This window comes from Anomaloglossus baeobatrachus, chromosome 12, assembly GCF_048569485.1.
Source record: "Anomaloglossus baeobatrachus isolate aAnoBae1 chromosome 12, aAnoBae1.hap1, whole genome shotgun sequence".
Lineage (NCBI taxonomy): Eukaryota > Metazoa > Chordata > Amphibia > Anura > Aromobatidae > Anomaloglossus > Anomaloglossus baeobatrachus.
The window spans coordinates 109,537,849-109,562,067 of NC_134364.1; the positions used below are offsets into that span (position 1 = coordinate 109,537,849).

At 40.9% G+C, this 24,219-nt stretch overlaps 1 protein-coding gene across 1 annotated transcript; it reads left to right on the forward strand.

Moving 5' to 3' along the window:
* Positions 1 to 22,803, forward strand: LOC142257672 (embryonic protein UVS.2-like). Its single transcript, XM_075329810.1, has 15 exons — positions 1 to 75; positions 1,832 to 1,859; positions 3,632 to 3,676; positions 5,877 to 5,900; positions 6,039 to 6,095; positions 7,012 to 7,146; positions 7,236 to 7,353; positions 10,979 to 11,157; positions 12,879 to 12,960; positions 13,053 to 13,180; positions 13,305 to 13,420; positions 14,714 to 14,939; positions 16,208 to 16,326; positions 16,948 to 17,158; positions 22,736 to 22,803. Exons 1-15 carry the CDS (start codon positions 1 to 3, stop codon positions 22,801 to 22,803), a joined length of 1,611 nt encoding a protein of 536 aa, XP_075185925.1.
* Positions 22,804 to 24,219: the final 1,416 nt, after the last annotated feature.

Below are 24,219 nucleotides of genomic sequence, written 5' to 3' on the forward strand. Positions count from 1 at the left end.
ATGGCTGTGAAAATGAACCTCCTTCTGCTACTTTTTGTAGTAGGACACGTGACAAGTCGACCTCCACCATTTCAGGTAAGTTACATGTTTATGTTCTCATTAGAATTAGTAGTATCTTCTCAAATCTTCTTCATTCTTGCATTCCTGCATTCTTTAATCTAGAGTTGAGTTCGGCTTAATGGGAATCAGTCCAAATGATCTACCCGATCAACTCTGAAACTTGTCCATACTTCTAGCTATACAATCTGTTCTAAATTGTTGTTTTAGTTTATATATGAATGGACCTTAAGTGCTCTGTGCATGATCAAAGCACTTCTCAAGTCTTAACCTCTTCGACTCTGTTCTCCTCCCAGGCAGACCTTCTGCAAATTGACTGACAGCTCACTGGCATGACTACACAGCAGCTGGTGAGCTGTCAGTCATGCAAAAAAAGTGAGGCTGGGTGGTGAATAGATCAAGATAGGCTAAGGCTTGGGAAGTGCTTTGACACTCGCAGAAAACTTAAAGGGGTTGTCCTCAATTTTAATATTGATTTCCTACCTTTAGGATTGGTTATCAATGTAAACTCAGTGAGGGCACGACACCTGTCACCACCGCCAATCAGCTGATCCCAGTGTTGGAGGTTGGAACTGCTCAGCTATAGAGCTGCACAGCCCTGTCTACTCTATGGTGGCTGCAGTCAGGTACTGCACATCGGACCCCTATTCAAATGAATAGTGCAGTAGCTGGCCATAGCCACTATTCAGTTGACAGAGCTATGCAGCTCCATAACTGAGCAGTTCCGGCCACCATCAAGAATAGCTGATGGCGGGGGTGCCGGGTGTCACACCTCCATTGATCAGACATTGATGACCTACCCTAAGGATGCTCCATCAATGTTACGGTAGTGGACAACCTCTTTAAGTGCTCTGGGCATGATCAGAGCTCTTCTCAAACCTCAGTCCCATTGCTTTTATTCTGCTCCCAGACACACCATCTAAAACTTGACTGCCAGCAAACTGGCTCGACTAAATAGTGTTTATTGAGCTGACAGTCAAGCTGAGGAAGGTGGAGCTGGGTGGCGAATAGATCCAGGGAGACAAAAGCTTGGGAAGTGCTTTGACACTACCAGAGCACTTAAGCTTTATTTGCATATGGATTAAAACAGAGATTTTGCAGTGAGGGAGCAACAAGTTGCATAGGTAAAGGTGTGGACGTCATGATCTTTCAGAGAGCGACATGACCACACAAGCAATTTAGGTGTGTGAATGGATCATTCCGACAGATTCCTTATGCCACATAGATAACATGAAAAGACAATAATAAGGCCACATACTTTTTACTGTTTAGTAAAGTTTTTATACATTTTTGTGGCACCCGTCATGTTTTCGAGAGAACAGTGTTAATAGTTATTTTTCTAAAGGAGTTTTTGCCTTCTTAAGTACCCTTAAAGGGATACAGTCATCTCCACAAATACTAACTACCTCTTGATATAGTGGAAATCTTCAAGTAAATAGCAGTTAAATTCTGTGTATCTGGCTCACTGGAGTGTCGACATTTTACCGTTCTCTTCCAGTCATTGGGGTGGAGCTGTGAGCCTGCGGATTACCACTATATCTGCGGATAAATGGTGTTTTGGGATGTGGCTGGTCCCCTTTAAAATTTATCTTTACAAATTCATAATAATTAAAATTCCAAACAATTGATATTTATTTAGTTTAATAGGCGCATGATAAAGAGCTTTAAATAAAATACTCAATTCATGTTGAAGGTTTTAGCGAAAAAAACTCCTCCTTGTATATCTTTTTTTATTCAGTAGTCAAACTAATCATTGCACATATTTCTTCTACAGTTTTCCATGCCTGGCTTTACAGAAGATGGTAAGCACTCATGTGACTTGGGTTATTCTTCACTCTCTGGGTCTCGTTTTATTCTTACAATTTGTCTTTATTGCAGAGTTTTATATTTTATACATAAAATTCAGAGAATTCTTAAACACTCGCTGAACTTTTAGCAAATCATAGAAAAAAATCAATTATACAAGTGAATGTAAGAAACTTTGTAATATACTTTATCAAACAGGTATGTGTCACGCTTATAGACGTGGCCCACGTGTTCAGACCAACAGATGTCTGACGGACAAAAAAACCCCCACTCCACAACAGCACCAAAAACAAGGAGGGCACCAGGAATACAATAATAATGGTTGGCCCTGGCACTAGTGAGAGGATAGATGGGACACCTCCTTCCTTTACCTGTTGCTGTACCCTGCACTCCTAGCCACACCCTATACAAGTTCCTCACCTGTTGTCAAGCAGGAACTTGAATCCCTGAAAAGTCCCTACTATAGACCTTGATAGTGAGTGGAAAGGCAAGGTTCACTAGACCCACCGCTGCACTAATACAACATGACGGTAGGTGAGATAAACAAGGGAAAAACAATCAAAAATGGAGAAGATATGACTTGGAGATGAATCCTCAGCGGTTTCATCCACCAAGGCAGCCAGAATACAAATGGTTTTGTATAATCAGCAAAGATTGCTGGAAACACAAAAGAGGTGTCGCTACAGAGCAGCTGCAGCTGACCTGCACTGCTAACAGCAAAGCTGACATTAACTGTTCGAGCACCAAGCAGAAATAACATTTAAATGTAGAGTCCAAGATGGACATGAGGGATCCCAACCCTGAACCCATTACTTGTCTCCAAAAAATAGAGAGATGACTGTGACAGTATGCGTTTGCTTTTACTTATAAGCCACTTCTCCTTTTTTCTGCCTTTTGAACTCATCATTCATTCTGAAAATCAGTTTAAATTCATCTTGCTAAAGTGGATATTCAGAACATTTAGTGACCAAATTACAGAGGAGGGAAAGCGGAAAAAAAGGGAACACAGTGAGGACAGAATCTTTCTGGTGGTTGTTCCTAAGTGTTTTATCTCATCCCAGTACTGAATTCACAGCAACATTGCTCAGTACTTCTGTATAAAGTCCTGAATAGAGGAGAAACTGTATAATACTGGTCATTTGAATGTTATCCCCTATACAAAGGATAGGGAATAACTTCCTGATTACTGTGGTTATGACTGCTTGGATCCCCTTCGACTCCAATAACTGGGGCTTTAAAGAGCCTGACGTAAATGGAAAGGTGGTCATTCATGCACATGGCTGCTTCATTAGTTATTACGGGAGTTCCAAACACCAATCAAGTGCAGCGCTCATCAATCTCTGGTGATCCCATTAAGAAAAATTTCAGAATTGCACATGCTTGACCACTGGTTCATTCACATAAGACACAGGAGAAAGACCCCCAGTTTTTAGGATCCCAATGGTCACACCCCAGCAGTCAGAAAACTATCCCCTGCCCATGGATAGGGGATAACTTCCAATCTTGAAATTCCTGACACTACCACTGTCAGAGTCAAGTTCTCACATTAGCTACATCCATATAACGTCATAGAATGGAAATATTTACTCATCCAGAACCTTCTATCAGGATTGTGATGTTCTGATATTTCACAACAAAATAAAATTATTTCTTTAATTCTGGCCATATGTACACCAATGCTTTCACATAGAGAAAACCATTGATAGCTTTCAGGGTATTTTGGTAATTGTTTGTATCATTCATATACTTCTTGCTTTTTTTTTAACAGATATTATACCAAATGAAATGAAGAAATCAGAAAAGCCTCCATCTGGTAAAATTTTGTGGTATTTAATAGTTTAATAATTGTTTTATAGATTAATATTACAGAATGTCAAGTCTTCTGATACTTCATATATTCCTGAGGTTTCACATATAAATGTGTCTTTGCTAAAATCTGATCAATTACTCTAGTTAAGTGTTATGTCTTGAGATTCGATCCAGCAATCGTGTACTGTGTGATCGGCTTCCTTCTCAGCTGAGGCACAGCAGTTTCAGTCTCTGAGTGCTGATTATCTTTTACCTTTGTTCTATTCTTTTTGGTCGGCAGGTGTTTTCAGTTGTCATTTAGTCTGTAATATCACATTGCAAGGGCAGCTTTTTACACCCTCCCTTTTCTGGTCTTCTCTGCTGGCTATCTTCCAATGTGGACCCTCTTTGGACTTGCAACCATACTGCCAAGGATTTATGCCAGTGAGATATAGATCAGCTAGGTTTATTAACTTTACTGTCTCAGCTATCTATCTTCCTCCTTTTTCCTGCTGATAGGTAATAGGAGGCTGTTCTTTCTTGCAGTAAGTACTTTACTTTTTCTACTGTGTATTCATGTTGTCTCACTTTGGGATCTCCTCTATCTTTGCACGCCTTCCTTATTTTGTGTTATAATGCTTGTATGTCTGCCAGTTTTTAAGGAGCTACAAGGAACACTCAATGGCCTTTTAGGCAGCCAGGTCCTAGTTGTCATCTCCTAATTTGTTGTTAGTGTTATCCCACCCAGTGCAGGTGTCACCAGGGACTAGGAACTTTAGTCTGTGCATGAACCGGTTGGGTCAGGTACAGTAGTTTAGAAATTAGCCCTATTTGTCCCATGTGAGTTACCATGAGTTCATAACATTAATGATTCTTGGGATGAGTTGATTCACTCTTGACATTCTGAATGCTTAGGATGCATTGCTTAAAAACCAGAGTCTAATTAAATGGGCTTGTCAATCAATGTGTTCTAGCAATTAGTAAGTGAAAAAATAATGAGGTCTTCAGGTCACCACACAACTGACACTATTACTAAAAAAGAGGTAAGGATATTTGCAATTGTATAGACTTACATGTCCATCAGACTGCCCGATGGAAAAGTAGAAAGTCCGGCACTCAAAATTAGTGGATAGGATTAAGATTATATTAACAGGCATGATATTTTGTGTAACAATCGATCAATATGACGTTTCAGTCATGAATGACCTTCCTCAGATTAGTTCTCACAAGCTGCCTTTATAATAGATCGCTGTGGAAGAATTCCACCCAACAGACTCACGTGGCTTGCGCTGTCATATGGGACCCTTTGGGTGGAATTTTACTGTAGCGATTTTCCATAGTAGTGATCTATTACACAGGCAGCTTGTGTGAACTAATCTGAAGAAGGTCATTCATGACCGAAATGTCATATTGATTGATTGTCACACAAAATATCACACCTGTGAACAAAATCTTCATCTTATCCATGCATTTTGAGTGCCGGATTTTCTACTTCTCCGTAGGACAGTGTGATAGACGTGTAAGTCTATACAATTACAAATGTCCTTATCTTTTTTTACTAATAGTTTCAGTTGTGTGTTGACCTGAAGACCTCATTATTTTTTGGCAGATTTTCTACTTCTATATTTATGGGGTTGGACCCTATCCAAGCACCAGGGGCAAAAGAAATCGGAGTGCCGCATTTCCACAATATTGCTCAATAGAAAAGTGTTATCCTTCACTTTGGACACTACTGCTTCAGAGTCCAGTGATGGCAGCTTTACATTACGCCATCCGACATTTGGTTTTGTGCTTGGCGATGTAAGACTGAATGCGGCAGAACAGCCAAGGAAACCCATTCGATGAATCTCCTAAAGATGATACATTTTTTTGTGTTGAAGTTAATGCCCAAAGAGGTTTGGACTGGTGACTTTCCTGCCCTCTTCCCCCCACTATGTAATTTTACGTGTCCTTAACTTTCTGGGCTGAGTTGCCGCGGTTCCTTCCACTTCTCAATAATATCATTTACAGGTGATGGGGAAGATTTAGAAGGATGAAATATCATGAATGAACTTGTCACACCAGTGCCTACTATTACAGGACACACTGGTATCAGTGAGCTTCACCACCTGCCATTCTGTCACATGTTAGTAAAGGCTTAGCGTAAAATCAAGATGATTAAGGGTGCTACACAAAAGAAATGCATTGGTGTTTTAGATATGGACGTTATTTATTTGTGTTTCAAGATTTTAAGACGATCGAAGAAAGATGTAAGATTTTATTCATGTAGCTGGATCTATTTTTCCTTTCCCCATAGAGTTAAAACACAGAAATATGAAATGTATTCTTAGAAAAATTGTAACAGCTAAAGATAAATCTATACTTCACTACATTATGTGTACTTACAGATATTATTGAAAAAGAGCCCGAAGGAGTCTTTTCTAAAATATTGAAAGTTAACAAAGGTAAAAATGTATGCTAATATTTAAATGTGACATAGAATAAATGGTAAAAACCTAATTTTCGAGCACTAATATTGAGACAGTCTGGCAAAAAATGAGATCATTAACTGTAGTGTTGATGTTTAAATAGGTTTTCTGGGACTGTTTGAGTTTATTACTATGGGCGTAAGAAATAACAATTGCTAACGAGTGGCCTGTTCCACAGGGTGTCGGGTTAGAGTAGTCATTGACCAGTCCTTCCGCTTCTTCAAGTAAAGATAGTGGGCTGCTCTGTCAATGGGGTGTTACAGCCGATGTCCTGCTGATTGACATCCAACTCTCCATAGTTAGGTAGCCTAACTGCGGGGAGCTGTTTGTCAATCTGCATGACATTGGCAGTACTATCCCGTCAACAGAGCAGATTGGAATAGTAGCTTCTCCTCTGTTGACTTGAGGTCTATGACCATTCTGTACCGGTAGAAATATGTACTGAGCACAAAAGTCACATACATAGAAATTACCAGCCTGTTAGTTCTTAGCCGCATACGTCTTAAGGAATCAGGAGTTCTGACGAGTGGCATGCTCCTCTGGGCATCATGATAGAAATCTTATGAGTAGGATTTCTAGTGTAGAGGATGGTACAGCTTATCATGAATTACATTAGCTTTGACATCCAATTTTGATAAAGATGGAAGAAACTGGCATAAAAACACCAAGAATCGCCATTTTTTTTGCCCTAGTCTTTTCAAGAAAGATGATTAGAGGCAATAGTATCATTGATTGGAAAGTCATAATATGTGAAATTACAATAACGTCACAAGTTACATTGAGATTTATGTTCAACCATTACTTCATCTCTCAATGTTTTCCATTGGTCTAAGATCTGAATAAGTAGGATGTGAATATTTCTCTTAAAAATGTCATTATCGTTTCCATTCAGAAAAATCCTTGGCCGTACAAGAAGGTGACATGTTGGTGAAATCCGGACGCAATGCTATAACCTGCGCACAATGCTTGTGGCCCAAATCTGCAGACGGGACGGTCAGTGTGCCCTACACTTTAGCAAGTGATTATAGTAAGTTTTTCTTGCTTATTTTATACATAAGGTGACCATGTCAACTTTTCAACAATCGATTAATTGCATAAATATTCTTTCAACCCCAGATGATGGGCACCGCATCATATTCAAGACCGCCATGGAGGAATATGAATCCCTTACTTGTGTAAGGTTCACCCCTCGTGCAGCAGAGGCTAATTATCTCAACATTACATCGGGAAGTGGGTGAGTTCTACTTTTAGGCTTGGGTGTGTATCAAGTGAAGTACTCGGAATTCTGTTTCTGCTCTTATTGTGCAGTGGAATTGTGTGTCCAAAGTTTGTTGTACCACCATTAATATGGTCCGTCTAATATCTGCTGAATCGACTAATATCAACGGGTTTGTCAGATATGCTAATCTGTATTCGGGTGCTGGTCAGCTACTGTTGGGTGAGATGACAATCGGGCATGTCCAATTTTGGAGTGCCGAACGTTTTGTTCCTTGGTGAAACATGTAGGAGGATGTCTTTCTCACAAAACACATTGGACAGTAAGACGAGAGAGCCATTTGGCCAAATTATTGGCCAAAGTAGCGTTTGGCCAACAGTCATCTAATGTGTATAGCGGGTTGTATATATGAATAGCCTAACATTGTCAAATATTTAGTCATAGCCAAGAGCAGCGCTCATCAATCTCTGGTGATCCCATCAAGAAAAATTTCACAAGTGCACATGATCGACCACAGCTTCATTCACACAGGACAAAGACGCACAATTTTCAGAATCCCAACAGTCACAGCCCCAGCAGTCTAGAAACTATCCCCTGTCTATAGATAGGGAACAATTTCCAAACTCACATTCTCCACTATTGTCTAACATAACAAGCTTGTCAGTAGGATATTATATGTCTAGATTTGCATTTTGTAGATATATGTTCTGTCTATTGACCAAGGTTTTATACCATGATATGGATCCGAAAATCCAAGTTTTTAACAAAAACTTTCTGAACATTTTTACATTAATTACATTAACTGAAGAGTTTAGAATCAAATAATTGAAAATTGAGATTTCGAAATCCTTTTGTAGAAATTCTAAAATGTCACACCTGGACAACCTTGTACATGTGTTTACAATATCCTATATTATCAAATACAAATACAGCCTTGTCAGTTATAGCATCATTAGAGGTGGAGATGTGTTAGATGTGGGAGTAGAGGGATACTAACCAATTCAGTAGCTGAATAAAAAGATAATTTGGAGTTAGTTGGTTGGTAAGTGGCATCCAACTGGGAGTATGCCAGTTCTAAAGTATATCACAAAAGTGAGTACACCCCTCACATTTTTGTAAATATTTTATTTTTTTTTATGGGACAACAGTGAAGATCTGACCCTGTGATACAATGTACAGTTTAAGTGTGCAGCTTTTATAACAGGGTAAATTTGGTGTCCTCTAAATAACTCAGCACACAGCCATTAATGTCTAGACCGCTGGCAGCAAAAATATATACGCCCCATAAATGCAAAATGCCCAAATTGTGCTCAAAGTTTCAACTTTTTTTTGGACATAATATTTTTGAAGCACTGCCTTAACTGTCTTTGATATGGAGTTGACAAGAGCTTCACCGGAGCCGTTGATTCCTCTTCCATCCTCCCTAATGATATGACGGAGCTGGTGGATGTTAGCGATCTTGCGCTCCTCCACCTTTCATTTGATGAGGCCCCACAGATGCTCCATAGGGTTTAGGTCTGGAGACGCTTGACCAGTCCAGCACCTTTACCCTCAGTTTTGTTTAGCAAGGCAGTGGTCATCTTTAAGGTGTGTTTAGAGTTGCTATTATGATGGATGCTACCCTGCAGCCCAGTTTCAGAAGGGAGTTGATCATGCTCTGCTTCATTATGTCACAGCACATGTTCGCATTCATGATTCCTCCCCACAGCCAGCAGCAGTCATACAGGCCCAAAACATGACCCTCCACCACCATGCTTTACTGTAGGCAAGACAAAATTTACTTTATACTCCTCACTTGGTTGCTGCCCCACACGCTTGACACCATCTCAATCAAGTAAGTTTATCTTGGGCTCATCAGACCACAAGACGGTTCCAGTAATCCATATCATTAGTCTACTTCTCTTCAGAAAACTGTGGAATTTTCTTGTGCATCATCTTCAGAAGAGTCTTCCTTCTGGGTTGTCAGCCAAGCAAACAATTTTGATACAGTGGGCGACACATGGTCTGAGCACTGACAGGCTGACGCCCCCCCATCATCCCTTTAACCTTTGCAGCAATATTCGCAGTACTCACTCATCTATTTTGAAAAGACAACCTCTGTATACGATGCTGAACTTGTGCACTCATCTTCTTTGGTTGATTATAGCTAGACCTTTTTTGAGTAGAACCTGTCTTGATAAATTACTGTATGGTCTTGGCCACTGTGCTGCTGCTCAGTTTTAGGCTGCTGGAGGAAGGAAATTAGCAGGTCTAACATCAAGATTACAGAAACTACTGACCTGAGTGATGGACTAAAGTACTGAGAATAGATTCACCCATCTCCAATTTGTAAATAATCTGGTTAACTTTTTTTGACATTCTTTCTCATATATTCTGCTAGAAAATATGAAGGTCATATGAAGTCAGACTAACTGTCTGTGAGTCACCCCAGTCTTCTGAGCCAGAATAAAGAGCTTTTGTGGTGGAAGACAAAATGTCTAAGAAACTTTAGAAAGCTATACCATGTCTACAGAGCACAGTCCATCCAAAAAAAGCTCTGTTACCGTTCTACACACTTTTTAGATGTTTTTGTCATGCACAGTGGTGTTTGAAAGCAACACAAGCACTGAATAAAGCTGTTATCAGTGTCACATCTCCATCGACTTCTGCTTCAATCACCAGACGCCGCCGCATCACCACTGTGGGCAGTGCTGGGGATGAGGGAACAGTCAGTGGCTCTACTGGGCGCAGGCTCCGCTCATCTATTAGACTGGGTTTCATTAGGACCTGCAGTACCATTGGTTGACTGCGGTGGTGTGTGCCTTCAGGCTGGAGTAGCTACCTTTCAGCTGGGGCCAATGGGAAGGCACCACACCCCTCTTATGCTTTCTCCCTTCTGGTGGCAGGTGCCAGGTATAGTCCTGTAATTCCCTGCTAGATTCTGGTTCCTTGCTGTTTGTTTGTATTCCCGTATATTGACCTTAGCTTGACTACCTAACCAGTCTTCTTCCTGCTGTTTCTGTACTTCGCTGCTAGTTCCGGTTTTGACCCTTGGCCTGATATCTGACCACTCTCCCGCCTGATGATTTTTGTCCCAGTTCTACCTTCTGGATTTGACGCTGCCTGATTACTGCTATTCTCAGGACCACAGTCTTCGGTGGGCAGCTATCAACCTGGGCCCTATCATAATTTCAAATCCCTGTATAGGTGTTAAAGGGTTGCGGGGTCCGGGTTCCTGCTTTGTGGGCGGTTGCCGCTATTCACCTGTTTCACCGATCCTGAGTCCACGGCTCCAGGCAGGCATCACAATCAGCAGATAAAGTAATGTGGCACTCACTACTGTTTCAAATTTTATAATGGGCACATGTCTACAGCTGTTTTGCATTCTATCATGCTTCTTCCAGGCCTAGATGAAATGTGACAGTAAGCAAACCAGCTGTAGCTACGTGTCTCCATTTCCATCTTGTGAATGAAAATATGAAAAAAAGTGATGAGTGCAACATTATCTTTTATATCCCTTTACCTAACACGATGCAAATTAGAATGTTACAGATACATTTTTAGGTTTCTCCTACTATAATGGCAGCTTTATGTCTTATACCTAATAATTATAATATTGAAAGGAGTATTAAAGTAAAGCCTTATTCACTTTCTCTTTATCTAGGTGTGCAGCAAATGTGGGCCGTACCGGTGGAGCACAGTCTGTTGCAGTAGACATAGCGGGTTGCATGTATAAAGGAATCATACAACATGAGCTAATCCATGCCCTGGGGTTCGTACATGAGCATATGAGGAGCGACCGTGACAGCTACGTCACCATCATGTTACAGTACATATCACCAGGTAATACCATTGCTGTGAATATACTGAATATGGAATATTTCCAATTCCAGAAAACATGACTGCAGATTTTGCAAAAGCCAGGACTAACAATGTACCCGTGCAAGTAAAATTTGCATTGTACCCATGTCTATGCTATCCTGTGCAAACTGCATGGGTGTTGCCTTTTTTTGCATTTACTCGATCCTATAGAAAACTGAAAGAAATTTACTGGAATAATAGGTTTGTATACATGCATTGTGCAGGAGAGTGTTCATACTGACCATTACACAGCGACACTCAAGAAAAAAAAAAAGAAAAATTGAGAAAATACTTTAAAATAAGTATATAAACAGTGACAATGCATATAAATAAAATAGGATACTTAGCTAAGATAATGTTGATTAAAAAAAATGTAAAGGTCATCCAATCACGACAAGGTGGCCCATATCAGGATGGACCTAGCATCTAATATTTAAAAATCTTATTATATGTCTAGTGTGTGGCTGTGCTCACAATGTATTGGGGAACACTCACTTGGCTGCTATAACTGAGGCACACAGGAACACTTTTCCATTTAAAAGTCCAGTCGGTTTATTTTATGCCGCAAAATCCACCCTTGCAACTTAAAGCCTCTTCTGGCTTAAAGGAACATACACGTTATTACAATCCGGTTAACTGAGGTATCACACACATTGATTTGGATACAGTTTTTCACATTAGCGCATTAGTAACGGACCCAGCCAGTATACACCCCCACGGCTTTCAAGGCTGTTACCTTCTGCAAAGGTTTCCATCAGCTTTTCAGGAGCTTGAGCAGGGCTCCCATGGATCTTTAGGAAGACTTCCTCTTTGAGATCACCAACTGGGAACTGTGCCTTGCTCTCAGCCACGGACAACGGTGAGTCCAGATCCCAGGAGGATTCCTGCTCCCTAAGTGCAGAGCGACCAAAGGTTCCATACACCTGGCCTCCAAGCCAGTGACATCAGGGAAACTGCAGCCTGCTCTAATCCACATGGACTCCTTCCAGGATGCCTCCAGGAAGTGAAGTCTTTCCAAGCACCATGTGACCAAAGAAACAGATTCTTAAATCAGACCGGACACACCTAAAGGTGGAGGTATGTGATTCTCCAGACCTGTAGAACACACTGGCTATTGTTAAAGGGAACCAAATGACCCTTAAATGCAATACCAAGACTTTGTGGAACTACAGAGCCATAGTAACATTTTCAGTTTAATATCACAGGGGATCATCTCCACTGCGCCATATAGCGACCATTTACAACATTGGTGGTCGCTATACCTCACACTAGTGACATAAATGCTAGGACCATCCTGATGGGGGTCACCTTGCCGTGATAAAATGGCTTTTACACATGCATGCAAACTTATATTCCAGGTCATATTTTTTTTTTTTTTTTCAGTATTGCAAACAATGGTGTAACCACCCAATAAGTTGGACATTACATTAATGCAGCTTCTCATTGCTGGGTGTCCATGTTAGGCCTTTGTTCCCGTTTAACCACTTCACCCCTGGGCGATTTTCCATTTTCCGTTTTTGTTTTTTACTCCCCTTCTTCCGAGAGCCGTAACATTTTTACTTTTCAATCAATCCTGCCGTATAAGGGGTTGTTTTTTGTAGGACAAGTTGTACTTTTAAATGAAATATATATATATAAAACTATGTAACTATGTAACTATATCCTTATGAGATCTAGTCTAATACAGATATCTTGTCTTATAGGTGATCTTCCAAATTTTAATAAACTAAACACTAATAATCTTGGTGTGGAGTACGACTACGCATCGGTGATGCATTATGAGCGGTAAGTTATTGGTCAATGACATCAGTAATTACGAGTATACATGGTTACAATCTCACGTTTACACCCATTATTTTATCTCATGTATCTCACAGTGACGCATTTAGTAACACTACAGGACAAAACACCATTATTCCCATACCTAATCCCAGCGTCTCTATTGGACAAAGAGATGGAGTGAGCGTTCTCGATATTTCCAAAATCAACCGGTTGTATCAATGCAGTAAGTTCTTGCAGATTCACATTTTTCAAAAAGTTGCATCCAACATTAGATCGGGATATTGGTGCCATAAAGATTTGTTTTGTGTGTATAAATGTTGATTAAATTATTATTAAATCCCGTTTAGATGTCTGTGGTAATTTATATAATCAAGGTAGTGGAATTCTGACCTCTGCCAACTACCCATCTGCGTACCCAAATAATGCCAGCTGTGTTTTCCTGATCAGAACACCATCAAATCAGGTACAATAATGAAGAAACTGAATTAATGACAAGTTCTCAATTTTTTTTGAAACAGGACAAAATTTGATTTCAAATATATCAGGAAGATGAGAACAGAAAATATTGTGTTATGACTGAAATATATATGACTACTAGCTGTAGCACCCAGCGTTGCCCGGGATAGTAACTGTCTCTCTGTTTCTCTCCCAGTCTCTGTCTGTCTCCCTCTCTGTCTGTCTGTCTGTGTCTGTCTGTGTCTGTCTGTCTCTTTCCCTGTCTGTTTCTGTCTCTTTTCCTGTCTGTCTCTTTCCCTGTCTGTCTGTCTCTTTTCTTGTCTGTCTCTGTCTCTTTTCCTGTCTGTCTCTTTTCCTGTCTGTCTCTGTCTCTTTTACTGACTGTCTCTTTTCCTGTCTGTCTCTGTTTCTTTTCCTGTCTGTCTCTTTCGTGTCTGTCTCTGTCTCTTTTCCTGTCTGTCTCTTTCCTGTCTGTCTCTGTCTCTTTTCCTGTTTGTCTCTGTCTCTTTTCCTGTCTGTATCTCTTTTCCTGTCTGTCTCTTTTCTTGTTTGTCTCTGTCTCTTTTCCTGTCTGTCTCTTTCCCTGTCTGTCTCTATGTTTCTTTTCCTGTCTGTCTCTGTCTCTTTTCCTGTCTGTCTCTGTCTCTTTTCCTGTCTGTCTCTTTAACTTTCTGTCTCTATGTCTCTTTCCCTGTTTGTCTCTGTCTTTTTTCCTGTCTGTCTCTTTCCCTGTCTGTCTCTATGTCTCTTTTCCTGTTTGTCTCTGTCTCTTTTCCTGTCTAACTCTTTTCCTGTCTGTTTCTGTCTCTTTTCCTGTTTGCCTCTGTCTCTTTTCCTGTCTGTCTCTGTCTCTTTTCCTGTCTGTCTCTGTCTCTTTTCCTGTCTGTTTCTGTCTCTTTTCCTGTTTGCCTCTGTCTCTATCTGTCTGTCTCTCTCTTTTCCTGTTTGTCTCTTTTCCTGTCTGTCTCTGTCTCTTTTCCTGTCTGTCTCTTTCCTTCTCTGTCTCTCTGTCTCTTTCCCTGTCTGTCAACTGATTAGTCAACTGTGATCCCCATATATGGCCCTTTTATCCATAATGTTAACATGGGATAATTCTTAATTAGTATGTAGAAATCTAAACTTATAAAACCATCGCTATGATCAAACTTACAATATATTTACGTTTTCCTATGTTGAGGCTTAAGACTTACGGTATTTCTTGATTATTTCTGCCATTCATTACTCACACCTACTTAGTAAATGCAGGCTGTTCTTCATCTTATTATTAGAAACTAATTAACAATTTCCTTAATGATTTTAGGTTTCGTTGAATTTTGTTGCCTTTGATGTCCAGTCCTCTCCTAACTGTGCATCTGACTACATTAAGATTTATGACGGTCCTACTAAGAACTATCCAGCAATTGTAAACAAAACTTGTGGATCTGGAGTTGTGCCTCCAGTTATTGGAACAACCAACCAATTACTGGTTGAATTTGTCACTGATAACAGTGTTGCTGGAACTGGTTTCAAAGCTTCATACACCACAGGTATAGTATTATTTTATTTTTGGTATTATAATTTATTATACTGTTTTGTATTTTTTAATATGATCAATAGAACTTAAAGGTACGAATCCTCACTGAAATCCAACAACTGCTATAAATGTTATCCAAGACAAAATAATAAATTTACATACCTTAAGGGTTATCCATCAGCACAGAATAGTGCCAAGAAGGGATAAGAGGGTTCTCTGTGCTGCTGATAAATAGGCCAAAGAAAATTCCAGGACATGGGGCCGATAGTGATGCGGTTTATTATCACTTTGTTTCAAAGTCATCTGTCTTCTTCATCAGGAACAAGCCACAGTTTGAAGAACTCAGATGACTTTGAAATACATTGATATTAAAAAGTTTGTGGCTTATTCCTGATGAAGAAGTTGGATTACTTAGAAACACATTATATTAAAACATTTGTGGTTTATTCCTGATGAAGAAGCCGGATGACTTTGAAACACATTATATTAAACGATTTGTGTTTTTTTCCTGATGAAGAAGTCGGATGACTTTGAAACACATTATATTAAACCATTTGTGGTTTACTCCTGATGAAGAACTCGAATAACTTCGAAACACATTATATTGAATCATTTGAGGTTTATTCCTGATGAAGAAGTCAAATGACTTCGAAACGCGTTGATAATATATCGCAACCCTACCGATCCTGTCTCTCAGAATCTTCTTTGGGATATTTATCCGAAGCACAGACAACCCTCTGATCCTTGGTTGACACTATTCTGTTTTTCTAACCCATGGGGTTGAAGAAGCTTACAATTTTGAGACATATCCATTACACAACTGTATCAGCTGGCCACCTCTTTCTACTCTACCGTCCTCTATCATTATTGTGGGTTTTGTTACCTAGTCCTTGTCAGTACAGATTGACTGCTCAAATCAAGTATCGGTGCTCTGTACACCCTTGGCATGGCCAAGTAATTTAGTACACCTTCAGTAGATAATACTTCAATAAGTAGATAATACATATTTTCCATCCATCTCTGCCCTTCTTTGGCTCTATAAGGTAAGAGATGTCAAGGAAAGTGATAGGAAGGGCTGAGATAAAAATAAAACAAGTGAGAAGAATGCAGTGAACTGATTGGAGACGCCAAGGGTGCACCAAGCAACTTTGCTTGGTTTAAACAGTCATTTTGTACTGTCAAACTTACTTTAATTACTATTGAGAAACAAAAGAAATGTATGCCATCTTTTTTCTAATTTTTAACTTATTATAATAATGACTTAAATTATGTTTTTTTCAGTTTCATGCGGAGGTACATACTATGCAGCTCAAGGAACCATAACATCCCCCAGTTACCCAAATAACTATGCCAATAATCTAAGATGCACCTATACAATGACAGCTCCAGTTGGAAATAGGGTAAAGTTTTCTTCTTTCTCTTTACACTCAAACAAGTTGCAAATTCTACAATTGACATAACAGAGCAAAGATCAATGCATGAAATTGCCTCAAGATTCTTCACAACCAAATTAAGTTAGAATTTTCTAGTATGTGTGTTTCATTAAAAGGGTTGTCCACTACTTGGACAACCTCTTCTCATTACCCTTGCTCGCCCCAGAAAAAGAAATGTCTATACTCACCTCCAAAGCAGCCACGGTTCCAACGATGTCTTAAGTCACGTCCCAGGACCCACGTTACATTACTATGACACGCAGGCCCCGTGACCAGTCAGCACCCGGCGTCTGTCTACCTGCCTTCGGATGTAAGAGCAAGATGTGAGCGCTGCACTGACTTCCTGCTCAAATGTCCGAAAGCGGGATGAAGGAAGCCAGCGGTGATTGGTTGCGGGGCCTACATGTCATAACAATGTCAAGTGGAACCCAAGAACACCGGAGGTGAGTGCAACTTATTTTTTTCTGGAACGAACAAGGGGAATGAGAAAAGGTTTTCCAAGTAGAGGACAACCCCTTTAATAATCCATATATTGCAGAGTGATTCAATATATAATTGATTTATGATGTACTCTTCCGATCTTTTCAGGTTGTCCTGAGCATCACTAATTTTCAAATGGAGTATGGGGTTTTCTGCATGTACGATAATATACAAGTCCAGGATGGGGACATTCTTTATGGACCATTCTGCGGTACAAGAAATATCCCTGTCATTACCTCTGAATCCAATAGTCTGGTGCTAACATTTTATAGTGATTGGAGAGATCAGTATAAAGGGTACAATGGGTCATATAAATTCAGTGAGTATTATATAACCTCATATTTATAGTTTCTTTTAAGACTGCAATTAAGGAGGACCTTCTACTGTATTTTTAATTGCTAAGTACCTCTTCCAATCATCGCCGTTCCACTGATTCTGAAACAGGTTTTCTTTCATTTCTGTACCCCTCCATTCCAAAGCTTTACCCCTTGAGAGTAATTATGCAAATTTTCCTTTCCACCAACTAGGCCTTATATTATAGAAATTCTCTGTGTGTGGCCATGTTTTTATTGACTAGAGAAGAAAAAGTCAACTCACAAAGAATATCGGTGGTTGAGGTCTGGTTGGCATCAAAAACTGCCCTAAAATCAGTGACGTAGCACCAATTGGAAGAGGAACTCAGTATAAAAGAAAATCCACGGATAGGTCATCCTTAAATAATTGTTAATAATTGTATCATTCAGTACAGTGCTTGATATGGTAATGATATGTCATGGGTGGTCTGTGGTTGGAACTGTTGCTTTGAACCACTTTTGTCCTGGGTTCAAAATCCATCAAGAACAACATCTTTAAGGCGTTTGTGTTTCCTCCCCGTGTTTGAGTAGGTTTACTCCCGAGTTTTCCGGTTTCCTCCCACACTCAAAGATATACTAATAGGGAATTTATATTGTGAGTCCCAATGGAATCAAGAATCAACTTTCTGAGTTTCTCGAAAATCAATAATAAACTGTGACAAACCATGTTAGCAAGTGCTCAGTTTCAAAAAACTCACCAGAAAAAGCCATTAACCAACAAGGGTCAAATAACACATGCACTCGCAGGATACAGCTGGCCCCCTACGATAAGGGTGGGGGGTAACACAGGTTCAGAATACCTATGAGACAGACACTCACAGCCAACCATGGAGTGGTTGCTTGTATTAATTATGCAAACAAATGCGGTTTACATAGGTCATCAGTCACACAGGTACGTGTGATGCACAGTGCCTGGCTTACAGACTATTGATGACGTCCATACTATTAGATCAGGTGTCCAGCACTTTTTAACTGTATCCCACAGGACAGACACAAGGAAAATTGTGCAATAAAAAATATAAATTTAATAAAGTGAGGCATTGGTCCAAATTAAGGCCAAAATACGTAAGCTCGTAACCCAGTCATCAAGGGTCCTCACACTTACGAGTCCCTATACTATATTCACTATATTATGTTGGATAATTATATTGAATATTATACTTTTGAACAATATCACCAGCACCAGCCCAGGGAAGAAGGGAGCATTTAAGTACAAGGGGAATGCTGATAATCAGCAGCTGGATGGAAGGAGAGCTGCACTAGGAACTAAAGGGAGAAAGATGAAAACCCAGCAGAGGAGCTACCTAATACAATGACTACTAACAGCAGGAGCAATATAACTACAGAGTGGTACAAGCCACCTGCTTGCAATCAAGACTTGAATGAACTGAAAAATATCACCAGCACCAGTCCAGAGAAGATGGGTGCATTTAAGCACCAAGAATGATGATCAGCAGCTGGGTGGAGGCGAGCTCCTACTGCGTCAAAAGGGAGAGAGATTAAAATCCAGCAGGAAAGCTACTTAGTACAATGAATAATCACAGTAGGAACTGGATGATGGATGATTTCCTCAGTACACAAAACATTGTTGGTTATAAATGACTTAGTGACTAAATGTAGAACTGGTGGAGGAAGGTTGAACTAGATGGACCTAGGTCTTTTTTCAACCTAAGTAACTATGTAACTATGTAACTATGTAACAATAGAAAGTCAGGGAGCATTCTGCGCAGCCAAACACTGTGACCTTCTATTGCCAGAAACCACATGACTGTCTGTTAGTTGAGACAACCACTGAGGGAGTCACCATTATCCAATTATTTTTAAAATCATTGGGTTGTCCATGTAATTCCTGGATCATCTGAGTCCACCAGTGAAGGATGGACCATTATTCTTATTTAAATCAGTGGGTTGTTGTCCATGTAATTCTATGGTTTTCTGAATCCTTCAGAATGACAGATGCTTCTGGCCTTTGTTCTCCACTTTGGTAAAACATTTGATTGTTTTTGTAAACCATAAAGTCACTAGAATAAATCTGTTTTAAATGAAAGTACTTTACATTTTTATATAACCAGACAGAATCGGACATATTTGCTTTTCTAATTCATCTTTTTGTGCCTGTTTCTCTACAGTATAATTGGAGACAGCCGCACACTGGAATCCTGGGGATGACGTAACCTCCTTTCTGAAGATTACTATATGTGAAGTTCTTGATTTTCTTTGCTTTTAACAAATTGTAGTTATTAATAATAGGCAGATTATGAAATTATTACATAGCAACATAGGTTGAAAAATACCTAGGTCCATCTATTTCAACCTTTTTGGACTCCTACACTTTTCTTGTGAATAATGTATTCTATTAAAATTTCTAATTGCATCCGATATTAATCTCCAGATCTAATTATTTTAAATTAATGAATGAATGAATGAAAATCTTTGTGATTGTGTAAAGGTGTGTGATAATGGCTGGCATGTCAATATCTGCTTGCCAAAGATGACTGATGAAGGCTTGAGTCCAATGCCAAAAGGCAAACCTTGTAATAAAAGCGTTCCCCAATATAACCCCTCTTATCAAAATTATTCATAGGTAAATTCCCATTCTTTATCATTAATCTTCATGTTATTTATCACTTCCAACTCCAATCAGGCAGATGGGTACCAATATTTATCCTTAAACCCCTCCCGGCATCACCGTACTTGGTAACGCGCATATAAGAAACTAAAGCGGGGTTTACACGCAACAACATTGCTAACGAGATGTCGTTGGGGTCACGGAATTCGTGACGCACATCCGGCCTCGTTAGCGACGTCGTTGCATGTGACACCCCAGGAATGACCGGTAACGATCAAAAATACTCATCATATTGTTTATCGTTGTCCAGTCATTCTAATCCTGAATATCGTTGCTGCTGCAGGATGCAGGTTGTTCGTCGTTCCTGCGGCAACACACATCACTACGTGAGACACCGCAGGAACGAGAAACAACTTCATACCTGCGGCCGCTCGCAATGAGGAAGGAAGGAGGTGGGCGGGATTTTACGGCCGCTCATCTCCGCCCCTCCATTTCTATTGGGCAGCCGCTTAGTGACGTTGCTGTGATGCCGAACGAACCACCCCCTTAGAAAGGAGGCGGTTTGCCGGCTACAGTGATGTCACTAGGCAGGTAAGTATAGTGTGACGGGTGTGTTAGCGATGTTGTGCGCCACGAGCAGTGATTTGCCCATGACGCACAACCGATGGGGGCGGCTATGCTCGCTAGCGATATCGCTAACGATATCGCTGAGTGTGAACCCCGCTGAAGCCGTATTTTAGAATCGGGTGTATGGAGCTGTCTAAGGCCATATCCGGCACATTTTTTGGTAAATCGTTGACAGCATCGTTAAAGGCATGCAATTTGGGGGATGCTTATATTGAGAACTTATATTCCTATAGACTGTCATGGCACCCATGTGCCTGATGAAGGCGCCCATGGCTACCAACTTTGTAGGTTGCCGTGTATTGTATTGAGAAGCCCAGCAATAGACTGGGCATCAGAGGATACTGTTATTTTAGGGTGTCAGAAAAAACTCACCAAAAACAGCCATTAGCCAACAGGTGAAACAGCAAATGCACTAATAGGATGCAGCCGGTCCCCTATGATAAAGGTGGGGGCAACACAGGTGCAGAATACTGATGAGTCAACCACTCACAACCTACCATATCATGAAGGTGGTGGTTGCTGGTATTAAAACTGCACACAGATGGGGTTTGCATAGGACGCCAGTCACACAGGTATGTGGGATGGACAGTGTCTGGCTTACAGCCTATTGATGATGCCGATACTATTAGCTCAGGCGGGCTTCAACACATAGCACAGACACCCCAAAGGGCCCGGCTGCAGTCTGCTGAAAAGTGTGCAATAAAAAAATGATATAAAATTATATTAATGGGAGGTAATGGTCCATATTTTGGCCAAAATACATAAGCTCGTACCACGGCGTCAAGGGTCCTCACGCTTGCGATATTGACTTCTTTTGAATTATGTCCTTTTCTGTGAATTATTTTGAATTTAGTGTACGGACTCGTAAGCGTGGGGATCGTTGATGTCGCTTACGTATTTTGGCTAAAATATGGACCAATACCTCATTATAATATCATTTTGTCACACTGCTCTAGTGGAAAAAACTGACAAAAGGTGCAATAAGCAGAATATCCACTAGAGGACACAAAAACAATAGGCAAGTCAGCTAGCCAAGTCAAACCAGGAAGTCAATAGGAAACCAGAGGGAGAAGCAAAAAACATGGTCAGATACAAACCAAAGGTCAGAATCAGGAGTAACATGGAAGTCCGGTACAAACAAAGCAAGGTTGGACACTGGGAAATCAAACACAAAGAGATGGGGCAGGGAGGTCAGGAGAGGCTAGGTAAACAAGCGGTCCAGGAGAAACAAGACAGGAGAGACACGGGACGGGACTGGGAAGTCAAAGGGGGACAGAGGCAGAAAGGCAGAACAGGAAGGGGCACAGGTCAAAACGGTAACTGAAATATGGGACGGATAAGGGAACACTGACAGAAGCCAGGCTCACATCCTGCAGAGCAGAACTATTATGGGCAAAGCTCCACAGGTGCAGTGCCAGGATATAGCAGCCTGACCTCCAGAATGAGGCAGAAAGCAATTAACCCCTGCATGACCTGAAATCCAGAGATGGCATACCAGCCCCGGCTTAGCCCGGAAAGGATCATGACATATTTTATATATTTTTTTTTATTGCACAATTTTTGGCAGGATGCAGTTGGGCCCTTTGGGGTGTTTGTGCTGTGTGTTGAGGCACTTGTATAGTACTGAGCATCCCGCCTCATCAAGTAGTATGGGCGTCATCAATAGGCTGCCAGACACTATGAATTGCACGAACCTGTGTGACTGGCGTCCTATGCAAACCCCATCTGTTTGCAGTTTTAATACCAGCAGCCACCCCCTCCATGATATGGTAGGCTGTCAGTGGTTGTCTCACCGGTATTCTAGACCTGTGTTGTCTTCACCGATATCATAGACGGCCGGCTGTATCCTGCGACTGCATTTGCTGTTTGACCTGTTGGCTAATGGCTGGTTTTGGTGAGTTTTTTCTGTGACTTCTTTTGAGTTAGGTCCTTTTCTGTGTATTATTTTAGCGTGTCATCATAGGACACAAGCAATCAGATGAGCATAAGTTGAATTAGTAATATTAAAGAAAAATGAAAACATTAGAATGTTTAATGATTCTCCCTCACCTATTAAAAATAGTCCTTAAAAAATAAATATATTTGGTATTGCTGCATATATAAAGGTCCAACCTAGTGGGCTGGCACAGGCCATACCCCTGATGTGTAATGTAATGTCCCAGAGGGAAGGGGGAGCAGCAAGGAGCATCTCCAGCTGCACAATTACAGGGAGTGTGAGGATATGAAACAGCATTGCGCATGGCATCTTTATAGATGTAGGGCAAGGACAGTAGAATTTTTTTTATCTCCTTGAATTACACTTTTAAACAGATTAAATTGTCTATATGATCATTTACTGTATATGCAGAACTTCATCAGCGACATAGAGAAGAATTAAGAAATATTAAGAAAGTGATTTGGATAATCTTTATGTGAAGTTAGTTTAAACACCAATCAAAAACTACAGGTAAAGAGGAGTTTTTGAAGTGGATTGATCACTAGATTTCACAATACAAACTGCAGATATAAAATAGATTGCCGTGTCCCAATGAGGCTTGTGTATACTCTCTGAAATGAGGTATCACAATTGCTGAATAAAATTACTGTCAAGATGAGAATTAGTCCAGCTATAGACTGACATTGCTCTTGAGTAGAAGTGAATTCCCTCCGAGCCTGATTGACAACTGCAGCTTCTACTGAGTGGTGAGAGATCTCAGCAGGGAGGTGGAACACTGAGGGGGGAACACTCAATAAGGCTAGGTGGTAGAGATTGACTGAAACATGTTGCAACCGGGCTAATCATTTGAAAATACATTTCAGAAAAAGTGTATAATGCATTATGAAATTTTAAGAGATCTATTTAGTATTGCATGTATTCTGAGATCCATTTAAGGGATTAAGGATCAGAATGAAATGCATTTTTTCAGCAGTTTTTTTCTATGTAATTGTGGCGCCCCTGAGGCTTCAGTCACCACAGAGTACTGCACCTCACCAGAGATGCAGTATTCATCCTGGGTAAGTAGGAGGTCAGTGCCGATAAACCACAATTCACAAACACACATAGCCAGGTACCCTCTCACCAGGACTGGGTTAGGGTAGGGTCATTAAGGGTGGTCACCATATCGTCTGGGGCCTCCCACCCACTAGCTTAGGAGCCCGGGTGGGTGGAGCGACTGTTCTGGAGAGCAAGGCGACACACACAGTTCAGTTGAGAAACAACCGTAAACAAAGTGAGACGTAGGAGAACACTGTCGCTGAGGGGAGAGCTCATAGCTCCCTCAGGACCTGTGCACACCTCAGGGTGCGGAGCCCTAGGCTGGTGGGCACTGCAAGTCTTGCCAGCAGAATCCGCCGGGCAGAGGATTTCAAGTCTTCTGGCCCACACACAGCGCCCGGGGCAAAGCAGCACATAGAGCCAGGAGTTATGACCAAAGGGCAGCTCCATCTACGGACTCGCACAGCCTGCTATACGGGACAGGGGAATGAACAAACCCCAAGGCCTTGGGTTCCAGCATAGATTCAAGCTGCAGGGACTCACACAACACAGCACAGCTAGGAAGGACTCACTGAATGAAACACTGGTCTTGACGTTCAAACTATCCGGGATCGGCTAGAGTCCATCAGAGCGGAGTCCGGCAGTCCAACGGCGGGAGCAATTCAGTGAGTAAAGAACTTAAACTGCAACCGCTTCGCTCCCTTATTGGAGGGGACTACTACTCCCAACATCCTCCCTGGGGCCTAGCTCTACCTGTGGAGAGCTGCAATACCTGAGCTGCATAACCATCTGTCCCAGAAGAGAGTGACTTTTCGCAGCAGCGGCTAATAACTGGCCGCACACCACTGGTGGCGTCA

Bases quoted from the DNA above. Each gene is read 5' to 3' on its own strand.
- LOC142257672 (XM_075329810.1), top strand. From the start codon at position 1: ATGGCTGTGAAAATGAACCTCCTTCTGCTACTTTTTGTAGTAGGACAC. The intron at 7,147-7,235 runs GTAAGTTTTTCT...TTTCAACCCCAG, and splicing joins CACTTTAGCAAGTGATTATA to ATGATGGGCACCGCATCATA. The intron at 13,421-14,713 runs GTACAATAATGA...TAATGATTTTAG, and splicing joins TCAGAACACCATCAAATCAG to GTTTCGTTGAATTTTGTTGC.